Source organism: Balaenoptera ricei, chromosome 7 (assembly GCF_028023285.1).
Source record: "Balaenoptera ricei isolate mBalRic1 chromosome 7, mBalRic1.hap2, whole genome shotgun sequence".
Taxonomy (NCBI): domain Eukaryota; kingdom Metazoa; phylum Chordata; class Mammalia; order Artiodactyla; family Balaenopteridae; genus Balaenoptera; species Balaenoptera ricei.
In genome coordinates this window covers 61504289-61530286 of record NC_082645.1, presented here as the reverse complement: position 1 = coordinate 61530286, position 25998 = coordinate 61504289, and the positions used below count along the sequence as shown (strand labels likewise).

General features: G+C 37.7%; 1 protein-coding gene across 5 annotated transcripts in view; it reads right to left on the bottom strand.

Annotated features, from left to right (window-relative positions):
- The window catches only part of MAP3K20 (mitogen-activated protein kinase kinase kinase 20), a 166575-nt gene that overhangs the window by 43882 nt on the left and 96695 nt on the right, over nt 1-25998 (bottom strand). For all 5 annotated transcript variants that reach the window (XM_059928113.1, XM_059928115.1, XM_059928112.1 and 2 more), the window contains exons 8-11: nt 23108-23194; nt 17748-17822; nt 11094-11200; nt 3484-3619 (exon numbers count right to left, since the gene is read on the bottom strand). In XM_059928113.1, the coding sequence (XP_059784096.1) occupies nt 3484-3619; nt 11094-11200; nt 17748-17822; nt 23108-23194 (405 nt within the window). The remainder of the gene's footprint in view (nt 1-3483; nt 3620-11093; nt 11201-17747; nt 17823-23107; nt 23195-25998) is intronic.

The following is a 25998-nucleotide window of genomic DNA, read 5'->3' as shown; positions in this document are numbered from 1 at the left end:
TGCTGCATAGAAGGTAAATAATTAGTGAAATAAATGAATGTAAGGGATTATTTGAGAATTTATTTAATGGCAGGTTTGGCTCCAGCGTGTTTACCATAATTTATAAATGACAGAGTAAATCACAACCAAAGGTTTGCAAAGCACCACAGCAAGCCGAATTTCAAATAGGAAGGAAGTTGTAAGTTTTAAGCCCTCATTTTCCTTAAAACTAAGTAGTTCTTAGAATTTCTCTCAATTTTTCCCAATTTGACTTTCATATGGAAACATTTAGTTAACTATTACATTAAAAGAGAAATTAAGTAGAGATTAAATCTCGAATTAAAAAAAATAAACAAGAAACCTTGGACCAAAGAAGAAAAGCTTAGAGGAAGCATAAAAACAGTTTAGCAGTCAATTGGGAGATTTGGGTCATTAGCTACCTTTTTAGCTAGATTAAGTATCTATAAACTAATAAACAGTCTAGAATTCACTTGTCTCCCTTTATTATTTATTACAGCCAGATATAATACTTGTTATCCAATTTATGAAATAATTCACTTGTAAACAAATTCTAGATTGTCTCTAACATTTAAGTTATAAACAAGTATGTAAATACATGTGAAAACTGGGAGGCAAGGAAACTAGTATTAATTTAGATTGTTACCTTTGTCTCTATTCTCTACAAGTTTCCTTCTTTTAGCAGAATTTTCTTCTAGGAATTCTTCTCAGAGTGGATACAGACATTTATTTTCAATCTTACATAATTATTTTAAACAGCCAACCTATTTCCATAAATGTTGTTCTTTTCAGGGGTAAAACTGTTAGGATGTGAAAGTGTTACTGCCTCTTCCTTTGAGAAAGAAGCAAATTAAGGCTTATATTTTGATGCTGTTTAAATAAGGGTAAAAAAGTACAAATAATATAACTCTGGGATGACCTTCATATTCTGCATGTAAAGGTACTTTTTAGGACCAATTTCCTAATTTTTAAATTAAAGTTGGAATCAAGTTTTTTAAAAAAAAACTATCTTAACTCCATTAGGAAAGGACCTCTACAGTTATTAGTTCAATCAGAACTTCATATAATTCAGCTAAAAAGCAGAAGTTACATGGACGAAAGAAATTGTTTTAGATCCTTTAACACCGGAAACAGGCTATTACTTTCCTTGCAGTCAAATTTCCCAGCCTCTCAAATTTGTTTTCAATTGTTAGATACTCTTAGGATCTCTTTGCTGTTTATCTGTTTTATTATTTCATAGGTCTTTCCTCACATTATGTTAAGATCTCAACAAATGTCTCTCAAATAAGCTATTATTTTTAAAAGAAGTAAAATTTCTACATCAAGCTACAACAATCATTAAAAATAAACATTGTTCATATTTGTGTATGGAAAATTCACCTTCCCAAATATCTTTAACTAATGTTTTAACTTCAGGAAAGAAAGCAGTGTCCTTCCTCGAAATAAATGCAGTAATACAATTTTTTATGACGTTACTTAAATATTAAACTTTTACAATTAAGATGAGGCTACACAGAGAAAACCTCAATCTCCAGTCGCTTCCTTTTAAAAAAGGTTTATTCTGTCAGTCTCTCAGAAACCTCACTTAAAGTCAACTAGAAACTGATGTGAGGATAAAAGAAAATATCTACTTACAAAATACCTGAGCACAAACCTTTCCTTCAGAAATACCGGCTCTAAGCAGAAGAGACATTAAAAGCAAGTACTGTACAGAAAGAAAAGTTAGGCTTCGTAAGTAAAAAAAGGGAAGAAAATCTCATTGAGATCGTGCTGCATGCCGTCCATTGTTAGATGGTAGCCTTCAGAGCAGTTCCTTTACAGAAAGTTTCCTGCATTTAAAACGCAAGCATACAACCTACTGTGCACTCAGAGTTTTTCATCATTTATTATACAACTGTGTTACTAATAGCAATAATGTGTGCAAGGCAGCCCATAATTTCTTAGCAAAACTAATGCCAGTAAACTAAAGAAAGGTTCTAAAGCATACTTTAATGGGTCCTTTAAAGTTTTTTCTTAAAATGCTACATTTAGAAAGAGTCAAGCCATGCAGTGCTTTATAGCTTAAGATTTCAATGTACTTAAAAAATCCCCACAACTCTCAGACTTCAGAAGATGGTCATATTTTTGCCTCTCGTCAGCTCTGGGAGAATCAGTGTTCCCTTGAAGATCCTTAAGGTAATGCTTTCTGAGTCTGCCTGTTGGTACCAATTCAACCAGAACAGGAAACTTTCCTTAACTTCTTTCTTGAGAGCCAAGTTAAAATTCACTGAACTTGTAAGATGTGGTACTGTTTTAATGTCCCATGACAGTCTTACGCATAGCAATTCAGTTCTTACTTTGGGATTCCCTGGATAACCAAAGTCATTTCTGAAAAAGTTAAATCTGATAATAAACATTTAACTTCACTGTATTTTCCTTTTTTGGAAATCAGGTTATTTCACCACATAAATTGGAAAAGGAGGCAAACTATTTTATTCTTTAGACACTGGAAAATACTTTGCAGTTGGGCACTGGTTGCTAAATGGAGATTAAGACTTTTAAAAATAGGAAAGTTTTTTGAAGATCACAAAGTGAAGGGCATTTAAGAATTTTTTTTTGGTATAATCACCATAGCAACTATCAAAAAGGAATTTAAAGTACATAACAAGTGTACTTTTAATCTTATTATTACTTGTGATCTTACAGTGGACATGTATTGCCCATTAAAAACCCTGGAAAAGTCAATGATAAATTTATACTTAATTCCTAAAATAATAAATTATTTAAAATAGGGAAGAATGCTGAAATTTGACTAGACTTTAATATATCATGTTAACATATAAGCTCATGGTAAGTATATAAATAGCAAAGTCCTTACAAAGAATTTTTATCTTAGTCCAAATACAAGACTTGGAAAAAAACCAAGATATTTTTTGGTGGAGTAAACACTGGAAGCTTGTCCTGAGAGAAGTCTTTTTCCGATCTTTTGCTGCCCATGATTGTGACCCTAAATTGAGCAAGGAATATTAATTCTCGTCATTCATAGGTCATTAAGTTAGCTCTCTTTTAGAAGGAAATCTCGGTTAAGTTCTGACACATCAACGACTTTCTCAGACAGCTAGCTGCCTTGGTATAACATTTATTAATTACCGATGGACTCTAAATAAAGAGTTAATCAGCCTTGAGGCACAGGCTCTGGGGATCTAGCAGATGGTGTAAAAATACACTGAATTTTATTTTTGTAATTCTAATATACAAACACACTGACAGAATTAACAGTTCTCAGAGAAAGAGCCAGAAATAGGCTAAGCTTTCCTGCTAAATTTCTGGCATTTTGTTAATTGAAAAGAGATAGGCGCGCTACTGCAGTATAAAGGTGGACCCTTTAGTGTAGAGGCACGAGGCAGGAAGTGAGGAGGCAGCAGGGGAGGGGGGAGGGGTGCCATGCTGCCGTGCTCAGCCAGTCTCCTGAGCGCGGGATCGGTGAACCCTGCAGGGAGCACTCACCGGGGTGTTGGACTGTTCCGTCAGCTTTTGCTCCCACATCTTCAGCCGTCTTTCTCGTTCTTTGAGCTCCTGCTCCTTAAAGCTGAGGTCACGCTCTAGTTTCTTCAGCCTCTCAAGAGTTGCTTCAATTTCACACCTGCACAGGGATATAACTGGTTTAAGTCTCAACTTTGCTGAAGAGGCGTTACATGCTGAGGGGTCCATCACAATGCTTAATCAAAGGAAAAGGCTAAACCTGTGCTTTGAAACCAAACAGTAAATGAGCAGAGAATAGGAAATCTTTCATAGCCTTCAAAATCAACAGGTAGTTTCTAGCTTGGAAACGTAAGCTCAGAATACTTTCTCAAAGCAGTGAAGAACCACTGGGTGGGGCCTGAGCTATGGAGCTGGTGTCTTGGTTTAGCCATTTAATAAATACTTATGGTCAGGAATTCCCTGGCAGTCCAGTGGTTAAGACTTGGGCTTTTGGGACTTCCCTGGTGGCGCAGTGGTTAAGAACCCACCTGCCAATGCAGGGGACACGGGTTCGAGCCCTGGTCTGGGAAGATCCCACATGCTGTGGAGCAACTAAGCCCGTGCACCACAACTACTGAGCCTGTGCTCTAGAGCCCATGAGCCACTACTACTGAAGCCTACATGTCACAACTACTGAAGCCGGCACGCCTAGAGCCTGTGCTCCGCAACAAGAAAAGCCATCGCAATGAGAAGCCCGCGCACCGCAACAAAGAGTAGCCCCCGCTCGCCGCAACTAGAGAAGGCCCGTGCACAGCAACGAAGACCCAACGCAGCCAAAAATAAATAAGTAAATAAGAATAAATTTATTTAAAAAAAAAAGAAAAAAGACTTGGGCTTTCACTGCCGTGGACCCAGGTTTGATCCCTGGTCGGGGAACTAAGATTCCACAAGCTGCATGGTGCAGCCAAAAAAAAAATGCTTATGGTCATCTGGCTTCATTATATATTATCTCATCTTATTCTCATTACAGCCCCAAGAAACAGGTACTAATCTCACAAAGAGAGAGATGGGAAAATGACACTCCAGTTAGGTGATCACTGTCACACCACTAGTAAGTTCACCTTAACTTATTCGCTGAGTAGCTCAAGTAACTGACTGATTAACTTGACTCATTCTCCTCAGTTGTACGGGGTGGTAGTTATCTTCTATCAGGGCTCTACAACTTGCCTGATTCTAATAATTACCTGGGCAAAACATACAACAAAACATAGATTCCTAGGACCCTTCCTCAGAGCTCAGGATTCAGTAGGGCTGGGTGGGGCTTAGGAATCTCCATTATCTGATAAAAGAGCCAGGTCGTTTTTTGACAATCAGGCAAGTGTGGGAATCCTGGGCCAGATGAACTCTAAGGTTCCTTTTAACTCTAATAATTTTAAAAGCAAGTTAGTTCCCTCCTTAGTCTCTATGGGCTGACCAACCTCACCACCTGGAACAATATGTCCAGTTACAGAGACCTGCCCTTTATAGAAACTGAAATTGGTAAGATGGCTCAGGGCAGGGTTTTTTCTCCTTCAGGGCTGTCATCGTGTTTAAGTCTAAATTTATGCTCTGAGAGCTGGAAGTTCTTCCCCTTCAGTTTCTGAAGAGCCTGTGAGAAAAGCAACGGTAATGAGAGACTGAGAGGAAGAAGGAGAGACCGAGAGGGAGGGAGGGAAGAAGAGGGAAATGAGGAGAGGAAGCAGACCGAAGGCTGGAAGGAAGGGCTAGCGAAGGCGCAGAGAGAAGGACGCAGAACAAGGAAGGGACTGGAAAGGGGAGCAGGCTGGAGATTAGCTGCTGAGCCAACAGCTGCTCCCATGTGCCCCTGGGACACACCTACACGTCCGACTGTGCGATCCCGGTTGGGACTTTGACTCCAGAAGGTAGATGCCCCCGGATCTAAGTTGATGACTGTATGTAGCCAAAGTCTGCCTTTTTATGTCCAGGGAAAATCAGAATAAGTGGACAGCTTATCCCAATGCCCTTGTAGATGAGAAGTAGATAAAGGAAAACAAAAAGGTTCTGGGTATTAGTTGGCAAAACCCAACTCAGAGAACAGCTACTGAGGTGGATCTGGACTTGGGCTCCACGTTTTACTTCCCTGGCTGTCTGCAAAGTACCTCAGAGCAAGGGAGGCGGGGAAGTAAGTGGAAAAGCCTCTGTTGTCAACCCTGTCCCTTTTATTGGTGCCATCTGAAAATTATAAAACCAGGTAAGTCAAGTCGCACTAGAGTCCCTAAGGAAAGGCAGTAAATCAGCCATCTTTCAAAATGATGACTGTATCATAAAATCCAAATTTTATCCCTGATACTTCAGACAAAATACTATGCCCATTTATAAATAAGTGTTTTTATTTTTCAAATGGAGGATTAAGGAAAAAAGCACAGTGGAGAAAATCTTAGGTTAAAACTTTTGTAACAAAAAGGAAAGAAAGAATGAGCCATCTTCAATAAATGAGAGGGTGAGAAAAGGAGGCGGCAGAGCTGGGCACACTCAGTGGGATGTGGCAGGGGCCTGGGCTGCTGCCCACGCGGTGCTTCCACCAAGCCCAGTCCCAGCTCTTCTGCCAGGGAGACTGAGCTCACTGGTGTTCTTTTTGATCAGGGTAAATGGCCAACGCATTCAATTTCACTTGTAATTTAAGCCAAGGATTCATCTCAAGTTCCGGCTCTGGGAGCCCACTCTGATTTTGAGCCCTTGTGGAAAATACATCAACGGTTAAGTAAGCTAAGTAAGCTGAGAGCTGTCGCAGAAAAACAAGAACTGACTGAGTAAATATGCTCCCCAACGAGGCTTTCCCAGACGCCCTGGGATCTTGACAGCAGTGGTCAAGGTCCTACACCACGAGAGATGTAACCCCAACCTGGGGGGCAACACAAAGACAGTTCCTCCCCTGGCTGTTCCCTCTGTTTTTCTTGATGCACTGTTTTGCATCAAATGCATTGGCTGATGCACTTATATAACCCTCCTGTTCTAAACATATAGTTTAATATGTTTTAAGTTGATGAAAATTTTCCCTATGTCAAAAACAGGCAATGAACTATAATTGTCTTTTTACTAGACAGAAACTTACTTTGAAATAAAAGATTAATTCATAAAAACATTTATATATATTACATGAGAAATAGATAATATATATACATTACACTTAGTGTTATATATTAAATGATTTGTGCTAAAATCCAAATTGCAAAGATCAGTTTTTTAAATCTCTGTGTTTTGTTTTTAAGAAGGCGTGCCAGAGTAAGAATATTTTGATCACCGAGGAAGAATGAAACCAGCAGAGTGTTTTGCCAAGAGACAGAGACCCTGAATGCGCCATCACGGCGACATGAGGCTCACTCAGTGCAGGTGACCACAGGCCTGCAGACAACCACAAAGGGCAACGAGAATTGAAAACACGACCAAGAGGACGACACATTTTCTGTTCTTAATGCTCGTGGCCACTACTGCTAATAAGTCAACAGGAGGAGAAACAAGGTGAAGATGGGATGAACAAGGAAAGGTCTGACACTAGATTTCTTGCCTATCACCTATTAGGTAAAAGGAAAGGACATAGTTCATGTGGTTTTTAATAACCTAGTTTTAAAAAGAATTTTCAGAATAATCATTTAAGTTTCTAAGACTAGATGTTCCATCTGGTTTATGTGTAGAGGAAGCTCCACCAGCAAACAAGCATTTGCCAGAAACACCAGAGCAGGACGGGAGTCCGACTTCACTGATACTCGTTAACGTCCTACACACACTTTGGACCCTAGACGCGTGGTTTCAGACACCAGATAAAAGTCAGGGAAAAGAGAGGAGTGGTCTGAATGTGCCGTCCTTTGAAATATCCAGATGACCTGAGAAAACATTTCCTTCTTTTGGACACTTGGCACGTTGAGTGGGATAGTTGTTTTACCCTAATCATCACTTAAAACCATCATGCCCCTGTGATGCTTCTCTTTGCTAAAAGGGAATCCAGTGGAGGGCATGACACTGGACACAAATTCAGGGACAGCACCGCACAGTGTGTGTGCCACAGCAGGCCCGTGGGATCAGGCCCCCTGGGTGCCGGCACTGGTTCTGTTTCACACGGTATAATCTTGGGCAGGTTCTTGCCCCTGTGATGTACATACAAGGGTTGCTATGTGGATTAAAAAAGATAATCCAAATAAAGTACAAGCATCTGGTTAAGAATGTGATAAATGACAGCTGTGTTCGTTATTGTTACTCTAATTAATATTATTATTATTCCCCACGTTTTTAACCAATTGCCAAGTTCAATTAAAACAGCTCTGCTGTCTCTCAAACTGTGGTTTAGTGCTTCAGGTAAAGATATATATTCTTTCTCCAGCTCTCAGGATTAACGAATTCCTGAAAGACAGCCAATGAGGAAGCCCCCTAGGCAACTGTTTGCCTTTTACTAAAACACATTAGTGTATTACCAATTTTATTTCTCTCATCTTTTTAGCTTGAAGAATTAAAAAAAATAAATTTGTTATTCAACTAATCCAGGTTTATTATAGAAAATAAAGATATACACATAGAAAACACTTTCCCATAATCTCATTACCCAATGATATGTAACACTGACCTTTTTATACTTTTCTCTATGTGCACATACATGTACACATAAATATGTGTTTATTTTAGAATAAATGGAATCATTCTGAACATGCTGGACCGTAGCATCCATTTTTAAATCGTTTATCGGCTCTGTAATATCATGAAAGGCTCCATACTATTTTGTGTGTGGGGATATCATAATTTTCTAAATCATAAAAACCACAAAAAAACCAAGTCAATCTTTTATTTCACTTTAAGCTCATTTCCAGTTTTATAATTCTAAAGGATGTGATAAACAAATGTCCATACATTCTTGCACAGCCTTCCCGTTTATTTTCTTAGGAATGAAATGGCAGTGGGAGAGGTGTCTGATCTATATAGCCAAACTGTCCTCCAGAAAGGTAGTATTTTCCCACCAGCGAAGTATGAGGAAGTTTATAACACCGGATATTTTCATGATATAAATTTTTGCCAATCTGATGAATAAATTATGTTCCCTTTGATTGCTAAAAGAGGTTGAATACTTTTCACATGTTTATTGGTCATTTGACTTCTTTTTTTGTGAAATGCCATTTCAGGCCCTTTAATATGATATTTTAATTAAAATGTTATTTTAAAGACAGAAGTGTTGGTTTTAGAGTGTGATCTGGGGACTCATGAGAGCTTTTCAAAGGTTAAATTGGTTTTCAGTATAACATTAAGACATGATTTACCTTTTCTACTCTCATTCTCTCACAAGTGTACAGACTTTTCCACAGGCTTCATGACATGGGATAGTACCATAGGCTGAATGCAGAAGCAGGATTTATTATTGTCTTTCAAATGAATCAATAACTACATATTTAAATTTTTTTCTCAGTTCTAATTTTGAATGTGGTAAATACTGACAGATGTAACTCATTTAAACAAAAGCCCTTTGGAGTCCTCAATAATTTTTCAGAGTGTAATGGAGTCCTGAGACTAGAAACTTTTAGAACAGATGATCTATCATATAGGAAAAAAGTTGTAACGGTATGGCATTTGTCTTATAAATTTATTGATGGTGGGTATTGCTTTTGGTCTTATGGAGGTTTTACATTTTTATATAGAAAACTTACCAACTTTCCCCCTATTTTCTGATTTTGCTGACCTACTTTAAAGACTCCCTATCTCATGGGTATTAATAGTAGTATTAAAATCCCACTAATCCTTTGGCTAACAGATCAAACAGCAGTTCCTCAGAGAATCCCTTTATTAAACCTTCAGACTAGATTATATTTCACGGTTATATACACTCAGACGTCCAGTAATGTTCTGTCATAATACTTATCAAAATGGTAATGAAAGTTATTTGTATATTTGTATTTAGTAATCCAATATTGACACTCCAGGTGCACTGGGGCTGTTCTGCTAATCACCAGAGCCCAACACCTAAAGCACACCTTTCCCCAGCAGAGGTTTAATGAATATCTGAATGAATGAATGTAGGAAGCACATTTGTCAAAGCAAACAAATTAACTTACATATTTCTATTCTCTTGTGTAATATTGTGACGTCTTTTAATATTATTACCACTGTGGTATTTCCTTCTCCAAATATTTGTGGAGCAACTGCAGTATTCAAGATATGTTCTAGAGGCTGCAGTTACAGTGAGGAACAAAAGAGATGATCCGACCCTCTTACATTTTAGCCAGCGAGACACACATTATTAAACAACAGACTGCAGAACTTATTAATTTCAACTGCAGTAGAAGCTATGAAGGAGATGCTCTCAGGGCACATAAAGTGGAACCTCAGCTGGTCTGGGGTCAGGAAACACCTCCTTAAAGGAGTGCTTTTTTCAGCTAATATCTGAAGCAGTAGGAGTAGGAGCTAAGCTGGGTTTGGGCATCAGGGCTGGTGTGCCGCTGAAATGGGATGAATTTTATACAGAAGAAACTGCATTTGCAAGGTATGAGGGAGAAATATGCACGTGTTGAGGGACCAACGTCAAAAATTAAGGGGTAGAATGACGCTCTTAAGATGAGGTTACTGAGGCAAGAGCACAGAGGGTGTCACGCATCTTAAGTATTTTGGCCTTTGTCCTAGAGTAATGGGAGCCCCTTATACTGATTTAAAAGGGGAGTGATCTGATTAGATTTGTGCTGATCTCTTACTGTAGGAAACAAATATTACTTACATGTTTTGTTTCGTTAATTATTTCAGCCCGGAACAAAGTCCCTCACACACACCTAGACTCCAGCAAACAGTATTACTTTTGTATCACTAAGTAAAAATTCATTTTAACTCACTGGTCCTAGAGATTCTCAAAGAATAAAAAATAAAGAAGGTTATTGTAAAACACCAAACAGAAAGCCCAAAGAAATGTGTAATCACAGGAGTAAACGATTCTTTTTAAAGTGCCTGCAGTGTTCATTTGGCATCGGCAGGTGGCGCCAGGCGTCACGTTACTGCCATAACTAACAGGAGCAGAGTTACTTAAATCTCTGCTGAGTCAGGGAGGAATTATGTCAGCTTCCAAACATGCTATTTATATTTGTGCATCATGTGACCCGGCTCAAATGTCTCATGTCGGGGTTACTTCTTCCACTCACACAATACAATTCTCTCATTACTAAGTTTGTTTACACCTGAAAAAATTTAATAGGATTTATTAACATCAAAAGCTTTCTTTTAAAAGTGTTTTTACAGTCTCCTTATCTCTTCCATCAACAGATACAGTGCTCTGCATATTTCCAAGCAGACAGTATTTTTATTTCTCACTGGACAGAGGCCAAAGTTTCCTAACACAGAGTGTATACAGAGGAATGTCAGGTAACCGTCTTTTATCTCAGAAGATGCTGTTTTAATATTCTTTCTAAATACTTAAGACATATGATAAAGCAACAAGCTTAGAGGAACACTCTTTGCTTACATATGAGATGGAGGGCTTATTTGATCTCCAAAATTTTCTAACACAAAAAACCCACGAAAAAGCCCCAATTTCTAAGGAATCAGGACTGTCACCAAGTTTCCAGGTTCTCTTCCTGGCTGAAGCTAGTCCTGATCCCTTAAAGTCGGATGACGTGACTCGGATGCGAGGCACCTACCTCCACTCCGCCTTATTGTGCAGGAATGAGTTACACTGGTCAGGAAGGTTCGTGTCGTGCGACATGGACTCCAGGATTGAAATGATTTGCTTGAAAGATGGCCGTTTCTGAAGGAGAAAAAATAATCGCTTGCTGGGACATAAGAAAGTAGATCTTTAAGAGAAAATTCACAAGTATAGTAATAAGGTCAAGTCACCTTATTACTATACAAAACAAAATAAAATATGGTGTAATGTCCTGATTTCGTTATTTTACAACTGTCAGACTGCTCAGGTTTAGGGAACCATATTTCTTATTTTCAATCAATTATTCATAATAGACTCAGATGTCATTTTTCTATTGTGTGGCCTAAGGTTGGAGTGATTATAGTATTTTTCCAGGTAAGGAAAGTACTAACTAATTCTCTCTTTTGGGTATGATTAAGGGCTCCTAAAAGGAAGAAGTTAAGTCTTTTAAAAATCTATGCGATAGGACTTCCCTGGTGGTGCAGTGGTTAAGAATCCGCCTGCCAGTGCAGGGGACACAGGTTCGAGCCCTGGTCTGGGAAGATCCCACATGCCGCGGAGCAACTAAGGCTGTGCGCCACAACTACTGAGCCTGTGCTCTAGAGCCCGCAAGCCACAACTACTGAGCCTGCATGCCACAACTACTGAAGCCCGCACGCCTAGAGCCTGTGCTCTGCAACAAGAGAAGCCACCACAATGAGAAGCTCACGCATCACAACGAAGAGTAGCCCTCACTCACCGCAATTAGAGAAAGCCCACGTGCAGCAACGAAGACCCAATGCAGCCAAAAAAAAAAAAAAATCTATGTGATAGGGACTTCCCTGGTGGTGCAGTGGTTAAAAATCCACCTGCCAATGCAGGGGACCCGGGTTCGAGCCCTGGTCCAGGAAGATTCCACATGCCGCAGAGCAACTAAGCCCGTGTGCCACAACTACTGAGCCTGCGCTCTAGAGCCCATGAGCCACAACTACTGAAGCCCGCACGCCTAGAGCCCGTGCTCTGCAACAAGAGAAGCCACCGCAATGAGAAGCCTGCACACCGCAAGTAGCCCCCCGCTCACTGAAACTAGAGAAAACCCGCGTGTAGAAACGAAGACCCAACACAGCCAAAAATAAACAAATAATAAATAAATTTATTTTAAAAAAATCTATGTGATAAAGCAAGTATAGTAAAAGTTAACAGTAGAGTCTGGGCGATGGGTATACCAGTGTTTACTGCAAAATTCTTTCAACTTTTCCCTATGTTTGAAAATTTTTATAATAAAATGTTGGGGGAAATCTACTTATTAATCTAGCAGAACTTATAAAATTTCCTAAACCAGTTGCTCAGAGAAAAATTCCCCAATATTAAAGCCATCATAACTTCACTGTTCTCAATGTTTATTCCACATTATAACTAGTTTTGATGCTGGGAAACTCTCAGGTACTGTTTACTAGAAATTGAAAAAGGAGTGGTTAGATGTATTTCTTTAGCTAGCAAAAACTACCTTAGTCTATCTCTTTAGACTCTAGCCAAGATTGAGACAAAAGGTTTAAACAAAAATGGAGAAAGATAATAAAAGGATGATGTACATTCTCTCTTCATCACACCTCATAATTATACCATTTCTGAACAAATTACAGTTGCAGCAATTAAAACATGCATTTTAATTTAGGAGCACAAAAACAAGGAAGACTGTTGAGGTGGCTTGCTCTCAGGACTTGAGTGCTTCCTACATTAAGAAAAGCAATTTTTCTTAGGAATATAAAACTGGGATATTTATTCTGAGTTCTCCCATTATTGTTCTCTTTCAAGGGTGTGTGTGTGTGTATGTGTGGGTGTGTGTGTTTTAAAAGAGGGCGTAAGTAGCTAAATGTCACTGATTGTACATTAAGCCTTGTAATAAGCAAAGAGAAAAGTGCCTTAAGTAGGAAATTTGAAAAAATTCTGTTTGTCTTCTTTGAATTTGTTCCCATTTTAATTTCTCCCACCATGTGTCAAGGTTGCAAAAGGGAAAATGTTTTAATTGTTTGTACAGGAACTAATTTTATAATAAATATAGGATTTTCATTTTTCATGGAAAAGCAGTAGGAGGAGCTGACAAATTTTCAAAGAATAATATTTTCCCTACACTTGATCATTCTTGAGATAAGGTAAAACTTTCTGTAACTGGATGGCAAGTATCCCTGAAAAAATCTTAATTTTATAGTTAGAATATGCTCTCAGATGGAAATTATCAAAGCGAACATTTAGAAGGTAGTAACAATGTAGAATTTTGTGTTAATATTTAATGAGTATTCTGGTTACAGAATACAGCATTTGGTCTAGGATCTTCCTCCGAAGGGGTTTAGGTTCCTTTTATGTATTATGTAGGCTTTGCTTACTTAAAAAGGCAAAACCAGAACAATTTATTAAGCATCTCTATATATTATTTGTTATTTTTGTTTTATAGATAAGGAAGATCAGTCTCAGAAAAGTATGAATTGCCCAGTATCACACAGGAAGCAAGTTAAAGAACCAGGGTCTATGCTCTTAAACACTTCAAAATGTTTTATCACATGAGGGTAAGATATTACTTCCTATCAAACTCAGGGCTTTAACTATTATTTTTTTCTCCTTTAGAAATATTATTTTAGAACTTGAACCAATACCTACCTTTACTTCCTTCTTTTCTTCAAAAAAATTTTTTTGAACACCTGGTGGAAGCCACTGGAATGATCCAACATTTATTTACCTAATAGCAGCTTTCTCTTGTATATGTTTCTACTTCCTCATTGCAAAAGAATATATTTCTATAGGTGAGCTAAATATTTTAATCTATGTGTTAATACTCTAGAGTCTAAGGACTGAAAAAAAAAGAAATAAAATATATTTTAACCAACTATTGCTCTATCTATGTGCATAGAACTGGCACCAACTTCTGGTTGAATTGCTATATACTTCTAGCCAGAGAAATAAAATGTGCCTCTCAGGAAATAAACCTTGGTCTGGCCACTTGAGTCAACAAAAAATTGTGCATCTACTTACTAAATTTATGGAAGATGCTATAGGGAAACAAAGAAAAGCTAGCTCTATTCCCTCATGGAGCCGGTAATCCATTTAGGAAGAAAAGATATTTTTAAAAACGCAACAGCACAAGATGAGGCAGTAGCCCAGACTATGGTTTTGGAAAAGAAGTAGTTAGTATGGACGGGGGTAAACAGAATAACCAGGGAAGGCTTGATGATGAAGTAATCAGGGCAGAAAAGAAAAGAAGGAAAAGAACATGTTCAGGGAATAAAGGAGGTGTGTAAGGTGTGTCTAGAGGAGAGAGCAATGAGAGAGTTAGAAATGTGAGCTGGATGCATAATCAAATCAAATATAGAGGGCATATATTATTTGTATCAGAATAAAATGCCATGAATTTGGGAAATAAAAACTGATCTCAAACGTTCTTCATACTTCATTGGGCTAGAACACAAGATTCCTCTGACCCTAAAAAAGGGTCAGCTTACTAACATGTTAAATAGAGACATGCCAACTTCATGGCATCAACTCTGGACCTAATGTCCTTGTTGTGTAGGTGTTTACACTATCATTTAATTAATGCACCATAAATGTATATTCTTAGAATTCTAATTAATGTAGTACAGAGTTTCTGATTAAGAAACTCAAAACTTGCTTTGCATACTGAAATATAATTAAAATTACAGAGATCTGGGCACCAGCTGGGCAACCTCCCCCAGCCCTCACCCCACCCCCAAGTTTAAAGACTGTCTTTCAGTGTGTGGAGGTGTATGGGGGGCGGGGCTGGCTGCTCTCCAAACTCTGGCAAGGCAGCGGTAGAGCTGGTCTTCTGGTCTCCTTGGAGAAAGGCTCTGTTGCCCTGATTATGAACTCTATAATAGAGTATTTAGCTTTTGTACCTTTTTTGCAGGAAGGTGACTTTCTGTAACCATGCGATGTATATTAAACTTTTTATAAAAGTTAACATTTTGCATAATAAACGGTTTTAAAAATTTATTTAAAATTAAAAAAAAAAAAATTACAGAGATCTAGTTGCATTCATCTAATTCAGCACACATAATTTCAGGTGAAATTTCTACTTATCGGAGAGAAAAATACTACAAAAATTACCAACTGTGCCCCAACGGACATATAAGTGGTAGAGTATGAAAAGGGTAGTATTTTAATAGTATAAAATAAATGTTCTACAGAAAGCTTGCAAATAGCCACTTACAGTTTCCACTGGATTAGTTGCAAAATGCAGGCGTTTCTCTTAATGCTTAAAAATCCCCATATTCTAAAAAATCACACACTAAAATAAGGCCTACACAGGGGCAGGACAGACCATTCAAAACCTATCAACTTTGTCATAAAAAAACTAATGAAACAACAATAAACCTAAATAAAAATACTAACAGTTTAAAAACTGTTAAATTCCTTAATAAAAAACAATACTAAGTAAATATAGGACTCTTTAAAAAAGGGTGAGGGTAGTTTGATGAACAGGAGTGAAAGCAGATTGAGGCTGCTGGTTCACCAGGCCAAAGGTGAAACGCACAAGGCTGGGGAGAACCAGCAACAAACTCTTCCAAGACAAAGCACCGCTCATCCCAGCCAACAGGGAGCACGTGGGGCAGAGGGACCTCTTGGGTCCATGTCCCTTGCTGTGCTACTGGCTGCACTACTGTGCTTGGTGTTCAGTTGTTCTCACTTGTGGTGTGGAACAGTGTGCTGAAAACCACTGCTCATGATTCAACATGAATTCTGCCTGATACTAACACAATCCCCATATTCACCAAGTGTTACGAGTTACTCCCACTAGACAAAACGCAGGTTTCCGTATTGGTGAGTTCAATCAACCCAAGTTCAAACAGGCTACTGAACCCGAGGATGGTTGGGTGGGTTCCTGACTCAACTACACCATTTGATATACGGGACTTGAGCATCTGTGGATTCCACTGGGGTCCTGGAACCAACTACCCCCCCTACCCTCCCAACCGCATACCGAGGAACTGCTGTATATGTTATCATCATTCATTCTTCTTGGGGGTCATACAGGAACTGCGTTTAAATTAAGGGAGAAATTCCATTCTTAAGTCTTTCTTTTTAGATCTCTATTTAAAAGGTCAGTTTGTAATACACCTATTTCCATGAAAAACTGGACAAATTTGAACTATAAAATTTTAGTTCCTTTCTTGAGTGTATCTCTTTTATTATTATTATTTTAATTAATTAATTTTTGGCTGCGTTTGGTCTTCGTTGCTGAGCGCGGGCTTTCTCTAGATGCGGTGAGCGGGGGCTACTCTTCGTTGCGGTGTGAGGGCTTCTCATTGCGGGGGCTTCTCTTGTTGCAGAGCACGGGCTCTAGGCGTGGGTTTCAGTAGTTGTGGCACATGGGCTCAGTAGTTGTGGCTCGCAGGCTCTACAGCGCAGGCTCAGTAGTTGTGGCGCAAGGGCTTAGTTGCTCCGCGGCATGTGGGATCTTCCTGGACCAGGGCTTGAACCCGTGTCCCCTGCATTTGCAGGCAGATTCTTAACCACTGCACTACCAGGGAAGCCCCCTATTATTTTTTTTCCTAAAATATTTATTTATTTATTTATTTATTTTTGGCTACACTGGGTCTTGGTTGCAGCACGAGGGCACGCAGAGTCTTACCCAATGGACTACCAGGGAAGTCCCTTGAGTGTATCTCTCTTATTCCAATATTTAATCTGTGAGGATATTTTTTATTTTTTATCTTTTTATTATGGAAAATTCCAAACATACAAGAAAGTAGAGAGAACAATATAATGACCCTCCATATACCTATCACTTCAAAAATTATCATGGATGACGGTATTTAACCTATACCATCATCCATTTCCCTTCACTTTATTTTGAAGCAAATCCAAGACTCGCCTATCATTTTACCTATAAACATTTCTGTATGTATGTAACAGTCTTTTTAAACAGATCTTTGCAGGGAAAGGAAATGAGCCATTCATGCTCGAATGGGATAACCACAGGAAAGCCTTAATTTTTGGAATTTCTCCAACTCTATTGTGATAGCTTAAAAAACATCACTGAAACGCCACAGGGAGTGCGTATCAAGATTCTCTAGAGGTGCTACCTTTGCCTGGTGCTTGGCTAGAAAAGCAATATGGTGTAGTGGTTAAACACAGGCACTCATGTCAGCTGGCTTGGGCTCACCCTCCAGCTCCACCACTTACTAGCTGTGTGGTCTTGAGCTCGCTAATTAACCTCTGTGTTCATGTGTAAAATGAGGATAATAACACTACCTAGTTCACAGAGACGTTCTGAGGAATAAATGAGTTAACATACATAAAGTGCTTGGAACAGTTCCTGGCTTACAGTAAGCGCTGTGTGCTAGCATCTGTATAACATGAAGGTGTAACAGTTACTATTAAAGATTAAAAACAAGGTAACAGAATTCTTTTTTATGGACTCAAGAATGCCAGAGTGCTGTAAGAAAGACCCAATAACGATTTCGAGGGATCAAGAGAAGTAGATGTCAACAGAAAGCCTTCACACTCCATCTGGGACTCGGAAGAAGAGCAACCCAGCTTGGCTTTGTAATGAATTTTATCACCCCAAGTTTTAAAAAGTCAAAGCCAAACAAACAAGTGAAATTTCAGAACAACAACAATAAAATATATATGTGTGTGTGTGTGTGTGTGTGTGTACCTTGGCATCAGCTTCCCAACACTGATGTAACAGTTCAGCAAAACTCTTGGGGCAACTGCTTGGAATGGTTAATCTCTGTAACAGGGAAAGAAAAAATAAATCAAACCGAAACAAAACAAAACACAAGGATTTTCTCATTAAAGGAAGGAAATTCTAATTGAAAGGTATACAAGAGTTAATTTAGTAGCATAAACAAGACATAAAATTTAAAACTTGCATTGATTAATATGTGACTGGCGAGAATTTACATTTAGGTTCATAGCATCTAATCTCTAAAGACACTTTACCGTTTTCCTCCAAAATCACAGTGGATGAAGAAATAGGGTTCAGCACAACAAGTGCAACAAAATATAGAATCAAGTCTAAAAGAAACTGCAGTACGAGAGGGGCAAGTTGGAACTTAAATACTAAACCTAAACCACACATCTATCACTGTATTTTTATAGGCAACTATGAGATATGCAAACAGGCCAGGTAACTAGGAAAACAGTTCGGCTTTGGCAATAGGTGTACAACTTCTGAAAACATCTTGAGCACAGTGATAATTTTAAAGAAGTGTGCATTTTCTCAGCAGCAAATGAGACATTCTGAATGGATGACTCATTATGGCTTAGTTTTGGTCAAATGCATAAACTATAAGGACTTGATAGAACAAAGATTATAATGTGAGGATTAGTCTTGTTCTAACATTGTACAGCAGTGGTTCTCATAGGACATGTAATGCCCCCAGGGGCAGTTTACAGATCTACAGAGACATTTTTGTTTTAAAGTCTGGAGGGTTGCACCTGGAGCAGGTCAAGAATGCTGGCCATCTTTCAATATATAGTAAAGCCCTGATTAAAAATTCTCCTGCATTCCACCAAACTTCAAATGCCCTGTGTGCATTCATGTGAGTAAAACAAGAAAACAATGAGGCTTATAATTTTCTGAGCCTTAGAATCTGATTTATAAATAGCGTATTTTAAAAAATATTTTAAAAATACACTGAACATTCTATGAATGCAACTACTAAATAAAATAAATCAAGGGCAGATTGATTTTTGCATTATACATAACCTTACCAAGATTTTGGGAAAATGTTGCCTACAACAGTGTTGCTCATGGTACTGGAATCATTAATACAACCCATTTCTACTCTGCATTTGTAGCTGTTGAATTCTATTTATCCATAGGTGGAAGCATCTAAAACTGTTCCATTATCACCTCTACTGTTGTTAATACCTGAGCATTTATACATTGCAATACATATTTACTTCTTCCTTATATTACATTTAGAGCATCATGTTGACTTAAAATACAATGTTGTACTACCTCTGAATTTCATTTCAGGGAAGAAGACGAAGCATTAACATAGCTGTTATAAAGAGAACATTGGGTGTGACAGAGCTGAGAACCTCTGTACTAAGAAGATTTATTTTACAGTATTTTTTGCCAAGAAGTTTTGCAAATAAAAAACTGAAAACAATTTAGTTGGATTTGGGGGAGGCTACATATAAAACTAGAAAAACAGTTGCCTTGGCAAGAAAACAGACAATCTATATTTGGAATTAAAATAAAAATAAACCAAAATACATAAAACTTTAAAGCAAAGTAAAAAAAAAAAAACAACTCTCCAACTTAGAGGCTACACTAAGCATTTTTAAACTTCTGGTCTTGTGATTTCATAGAATAGAGCAAGATGTAGTAAATGGTACTATTATTTTACTGTAATGCAAACTGGAAACCTTTTGATGAAGGTCAAAAGGGAAATCAAGTGTTTACTTAAAAAAAAAAAGTAAGATGGTTGGCGATGGCAACTAATAAAAACAGACAGTCATTGCAATTATGTGACGGAATGTACTCCATGTGTAATGAAAAATAAGTTTTCATAAAAGGTAACATTTTCAACATAACTTTAGCACAACATTTTCCCAAGAACTGAAATGTGAACTGGCTGAAAATGGATGTTGATCTTTTCTTACTGACAAACTTTTTAGATACCACATGTAAGACATTATAAAAAGAGACATAATTATTTTAAATTATCTGAGATGGTCAAATATCAGTTAAATCTAGACTCAGACACTTCATGTAACGGATTATTTCGGTACACTAAAAAGTACTTTAAAAGAGAATCTAAAATATTTAAGTCCTGATTACGTAACTGTGGGCATTCCTAATTCATTAAAACATCCTGAAATAACCAGATATCAGCACCAGGTTTGCAACACTACTTAAAACTTAAATATTTTAAAATAAAACAGTTTCAAATTCAAAATTAAAATATTTCCTAATCACTAAATTAGGCATGATATTTTTTAAAAAGATCATATTCTTTTTTGCACCATTTTCAACATAAGATGCAATAATTATTTTTTAAGTCAAGTTTATTATCTTATTTTAAAGTGTAGTCAAGAACAATGGATTAAGTTTTTGAGGATTTCTACGTTAACAAAGAATAGTAATTTTGCTACTTAGAATAAAACACATTTAAGCATTTATAAAGATAGAAATTATAATGCCAGAACATTCTGAATGACTACTAATTGAGTTTTATGGAAATTACAAAGGCAGATAGACATATCCGTAAGATTTTAAAAATTTGTTAGTAATACCCTCTTAATTTCATGTCTTCTATAATATAAGAGTTCACTGTTTGCTTTGTAAAGTTTAACAGTGCTTTATGGATTCTAGTTTCAATAGGATTTAATAATAGGAAAAATGATTGTTTGAAGACCTTATTTCTTTATTAAGGGTTTGGATTCAAAGGTCTTCAGATATAATTTTTAGAAAGTATTGATCTTCCTATAGATGCAAAAAGCAATCCTAAATGGTAAAACCAAATAAGGTGTAGAGTCTGGTTAACAGTAATGTATCAGTGTCAATTTTCTGGTTTTGATACTATACTATACCTATGTCTCACCAGTGGGGGAAGCAGGGTGAAGGGTACACAGAATTCTTTGTAATATTTTTGCAGCTTCCTATGAGTCTAGGATGACTAGCGTTCTAGTGTGACTAGCTCACATTTAAAATGTCTCTCTGAAAGTTAAACATATCATTTTTTATTTCAATGAGGCCTCTTAAAAAAAATATAGCTTTCTCTTTTCAACTCAATAACCCAAGGTATTCCAGAGTAAAAATAACTAAAATAAAATAACTGGAATTTGAAGGGATTTTTATAAATTTTATTTAAGTCAAAGTCTCAATTTTATTATAAAATAAAATAAATCCTTGGGAATTATTTTAATGCTATCTCAACAGAATTTGTTTTGGTAATAAGTGCCTCCATTTATGAGGTAGAATGAAGACATTTTCTTGAATGATGACAATGGAAACTACATTTGAACTTAATTTCTATATTCTGATAAATGAAATAAATATGCAGAATGAGAACAGACAAACAAATATCCTTGTAATACCCAATTTTCATTAGGTTCATTAGAAAGTTGAGAAAAATTATTTCACCATGTGGGTTTCTTTCAAATGACTAGTTCATTTAATAAATATAGTATGTGAGGCATTTGAAGAGCCTCCATCTGTTATTAGCTGATCATGAGATCATACCATGGACACTCTAGGGGATTCCTGGGGAGAAAGGGGGAGATGGCCTCCTCATATAGCCTGCTGAGGAGATTCTGAAGGTGATTTATGGGGGATTCTCAACCCTCAAGTCAGCTACTCAAAGGTAGCTTGTAAATTCATTTTTCTCTTTGTTTTTAAAGTGCTTTAGATTCACACCTTTTCTGCCCTCCTTTAAATGAAATATTTTAAAATATTAATTACTCTGTCTTATACATATTTGGAGGGTCCAGTCAGCTTTTAAAAAAAATTTCCTCCTAGTTTATCTTGAAATGATACAGAGGGAAAAAATGACATTGAGTGTTCTGCTCCGAAGTCAACAGAAGGTCAATAATCTTCTTTACTCTATTTGTCAACCCAGAACTAAACGTCTAATCATCTCACTGGCAAAAGAAACTGAACAGAATCAAGTGGGTTCTCGTACCATGAGATAATCAGTTACCCTGTGTGTGAGGTCTGATTTAATAGCACACCAGGAATAACCATCCCATTTAATTAAAACAGGGCAGCCCCTGTGAAACAATGAGTAAGACACATTCTTGAATATAACATCTTTTTATTTTTCTTAAATTGGCAGCTCTCTCCCATCAAGTTCAGCTATCATGAACATTTCATCCATTCTCAATGGCTCAGGAGGACAAATTAATAAGGTAACCATGAATTATGTGATCTAAAATATGGAAACTTGGTTTCTCTCAGTCAATAGCAGCTTTTTGATTGATCTAGTTTGCTCCTGCGCTCACGTGGGGAGCGGATCAATCTAATTCTTTTAAAGCGTTAAAAAGGGAATATTGCTACATATTCACCGTTTTGCAAATTATTTTACCCTAAGGCTGCACCCTTCCCTTTTGTGAAGGGCACAGATAAGATGTGGAAATGAAGAAGTTTTGTGAAATAAAGTTGTTTTGCAGCGTTGCAAAGACAACTGCGTGCTTCCATTACTTGATCTAAGTTCTTATAATACCTTGATAATGGATGCTTCATCCTTATGCTGAGAATTTCCATGGCTGTGCGTTTCAGTCACAATTTTAAACCTTTCAAAATGTATTTGCTCTCTTTGATATGAATGTACCATGTTCTCTGATGTTGGCTCATAGGTCCAACTAACGGAAAGCCTCAATTTGTGGGAAGAAGAAAAGCGAGGCTGGGGACACAGCACAAACGGTGTTTACGCCACTGAAGTTCTTTTGAAATGGAAAGGCTCTGCATGAAGAAGGGAACAGTTATGCCACTGCCTCGCCAATTCCAGTGAGGAGCTCATCTTCAATGTAGTGTTCAACGTAGGTGGCAAAACTGTAATTTTTCCCTTTTTTGAAACTATTTTTTCTTCTTTTATTTTTGAAATTCTCATCTAAGCGACAGTTTCTTGTACTATAGTGACTCCTGCTGGGAGAGGTAAGTTGAAGTAGCTGAAGGTCTCTTACAGATATATCAACTCCCGGACAGTAAAAAAGATGTCCTAAACGCAGGAGATGGAGTTAAAACTGTTCCCCTACCTTGGACGCAATGGCTTCTTTCATCACTAAGAACAAACCCCTAGGTTTTACAATTGAGACTGAGAAACTAGTACAGTACTTGTACAATTTTTGATCTACAGCATCACGACGTGAAGCTGCAACAATTAGATGTAAAGGGTCCATTCATGAGGAATAACATCACTTTGACCCTTTGTGTTAGCTCCTACTGCTAATCTTTCCATAAGCGTGAACTTACTTTCAATTTGAAGAAGATGAAAAAGTCTTTTGCAAAACCCCAATACTGTTTTCTGATCTATGTACCTGAATGGAGAATCGCAGTCTTACCTCGTTTTTTTCCACTACAAGCCAAGCTACTTGTAATCCTTCCAGACCTTTAAAGGGGACCTCCCTTGTTAGCATCTCCCAGAGAACCTGGAACAAAAAGAAAATGGAATTTTTATTCTTGTACTTCATATTTTTGGTATATTACTGAAACTTTAACATTTAACTGTATCCAGTTACCAGGCACAACCAACTCCATCTGTAGAAACTTGGGCAAAATGTATATATTCATGCAGAGGACTTCTTCCATATATTTTATATATATATATATTTTTTTAGTTGTTGTTGCTGTTCTTTTTTTATATTAAAGACAAAAAATCTGGTTTAGGAATTAGAATGTCTAGAGCCAGGCTTAAAAGTTCATGAAACCAGTGGGCCTCAGTGATTTAACTTTATCTTGTAAATTAACAGAATTCTCATGTATCACCATAAACTAGATTTTATATTTTGTTGGTCAAAACTCTTTGCACCTTCAATCTCTGATAAATTGCTCTATAAGATAATAACTGGGAATTCAACCATATTTTCAAAGGTTCAATAATGGTCTCATAAAAAAAAAAAAATCGAGCACCAAATCCAAATCACTGGCTATACCACTTACTCCACAATGGTAGGTACTCGCCAAACTGTAACATTTAGATTTCGTGCTTTGGAGAAATCTCTCTCAAAATGAGTCAGTCTAAGGGATTCATTTTCCTCCACTTACCACATAATTTATTATACTATATTCTAAAATGTAATAAACGCCTTATATATACACATATATAGGCTGTGTATGCGTGTGTGTTCATGTGTGTGCAAATTTATGTTTGTGTTATCTCTCTGCAATCCTTGAGATTAGCAGGATTAATAAATCTGTACTGGAACACCCAAGCAAAGCAAACTGATGCTGGAAATGCTGAAAACAGCCAATGATTTTGTATTCTCTTTCAACTCTGAGTAATGGAGATTTTTACATTCAGTTTCTTTCTTTCTTTATACAAATGAGTATTAAGATTTGAATCTACCAATACTTTTGTGAAGTGCAAAAACAATTATAATTTTATCAATAATAATCGTAATAATAACAACCACTATCATTTATTGAGTGATTATGTTCCAGTTACTCTGTTAAACCCTTTTGGTATGTTATCATGATTAATCTCAATCCCATTAGAGAGGTATCATTCTCATTGTATAGATGAGGAAACTAAGGCTTAAGGAAGTTAAATAAACTTGCCCAAAGGCACTGAGTTATCAGGTGGCAGAGCTAGAATATGAATTTGCTGTCTCACCCCTGAAGGTCAAGGTCTTGACCACATGTAATTGTAGAGAGGGGAGAGCTACAGTATAAGAGAGAATGCAGCGGGCCCTAGTTTCGGTACGGAGCCATGGCAGAAGCGAATTCAGCACCTCTGATTTACACTTCTGTTGTTCTAAAAACAAAAACCCATTTCTAAATAAGAATGTAGATTGAGGATATATACACTATTCAAGGGAATCCAATATCCACTATTTCCTCAGCCAGCGCTCGGTCTTATTGGAGCCGTAACATGTTAAATGAATTCTGGCTAATACGAAGATAATTAGCAGCAAAATCAGGGAAATTGGCAGATGCTGCTCAAGCAGGAGGAAAAGAAATTCACTGAAGCCTCTTTGGGTTTTTAATCAAGTGTGTCAGGTACTTCTTTAGAAGAGCTACTGAATAATTCTATCTGAGTCACAGAAGTGCTTAGGAAAAGGTAAGGGGCATCCCAGAGGGGATGATTCCAGCAAACACTGAAAGTAAAGAAAGGGTGAGAACTAGAACGGGCATGTGGTCACCTGACACAGGGCGGCACGGGGGTGGGGTGGGGGACAGAGGCAGCAAGAGGGCTGAGCAGGAAATGAAGCGCCTCAGTTTGTTGCAATTACCACCGTCCTGGTGTTGGGATTGGGGAGGGGAAGGCGTATGAAGGGCAAGTAGGTGAATGGATTTGGCATTCCTAAGGAGAATGGGAAGAATGACTGCCTCAGATAAATCTAACGCCCTGGACCCCAAAACGTCTGGATAAGCAGCCTTGCACCCCTCCTTCTGGAGGCTGGCCGGCCTGCACAATACACTGCACGTGCGCACACAGGCACAAAGGCGGCCTGGGTTTTGTGGGGTAAGATGCAGAACCAAGAGCCTGGGGAGTGACACCAGAAAAAGATTTATGTCATTCTTTATCCCAAAATATTCAGTTGGAAAGTGTCCAAAAATCTAATAAGACCCGAGTTATATTTCTCCGAGGGTTCTAATCCTGGAAAAAATAAGTTTCATTCTACTCCCTCTCTGTGTCTCTAAAGAGCTACCACAGCTGAGGGAGCCACTTGATGGATGTGAAACTGGCAAGGATGACGGGGATGGTGTCCTTAAGCACTGGGTCCTGAAGCCCAAATGAGGTCTTTAGTTTAATTCCACGATCAGCACATCTCAAGATTTCCTATTATTTATTCACCATTCAGAAATGTATCAAAAAAGTAGGTGGTATGAGATAGGACAACAGCTTTTTCTACTGAACAAAATGACATTTGGCACAAAAAATGTAACTTTGTTGAGGAAGTCACTTAGAGGTCAAAAAGTGTATTAAACTATGACTGAAAATATCAGTTATGGAAAATGCAGGCCAAACATTATTGTGATCTTTCACCTTAAAAATATTTTCCAACTCATTTTATATTGAGACGTCCCCATGTTTAAACTGGGTTCACAAGGGAAATTTCTATTTTCAGTTTACAGAAGAGAAACTTGGACAAGGCTGTGTACTTTTCCTGCCTTTTCTTTTACAAACAATGGAAAGCCATTACCTGAGCCGGGCTGGTTCTGGAACAGGGCTCAGAGACAAGTGAGGCAGTGATGCTTGCTCTTAAGCCACTCTATTTTCAAAGCTGGT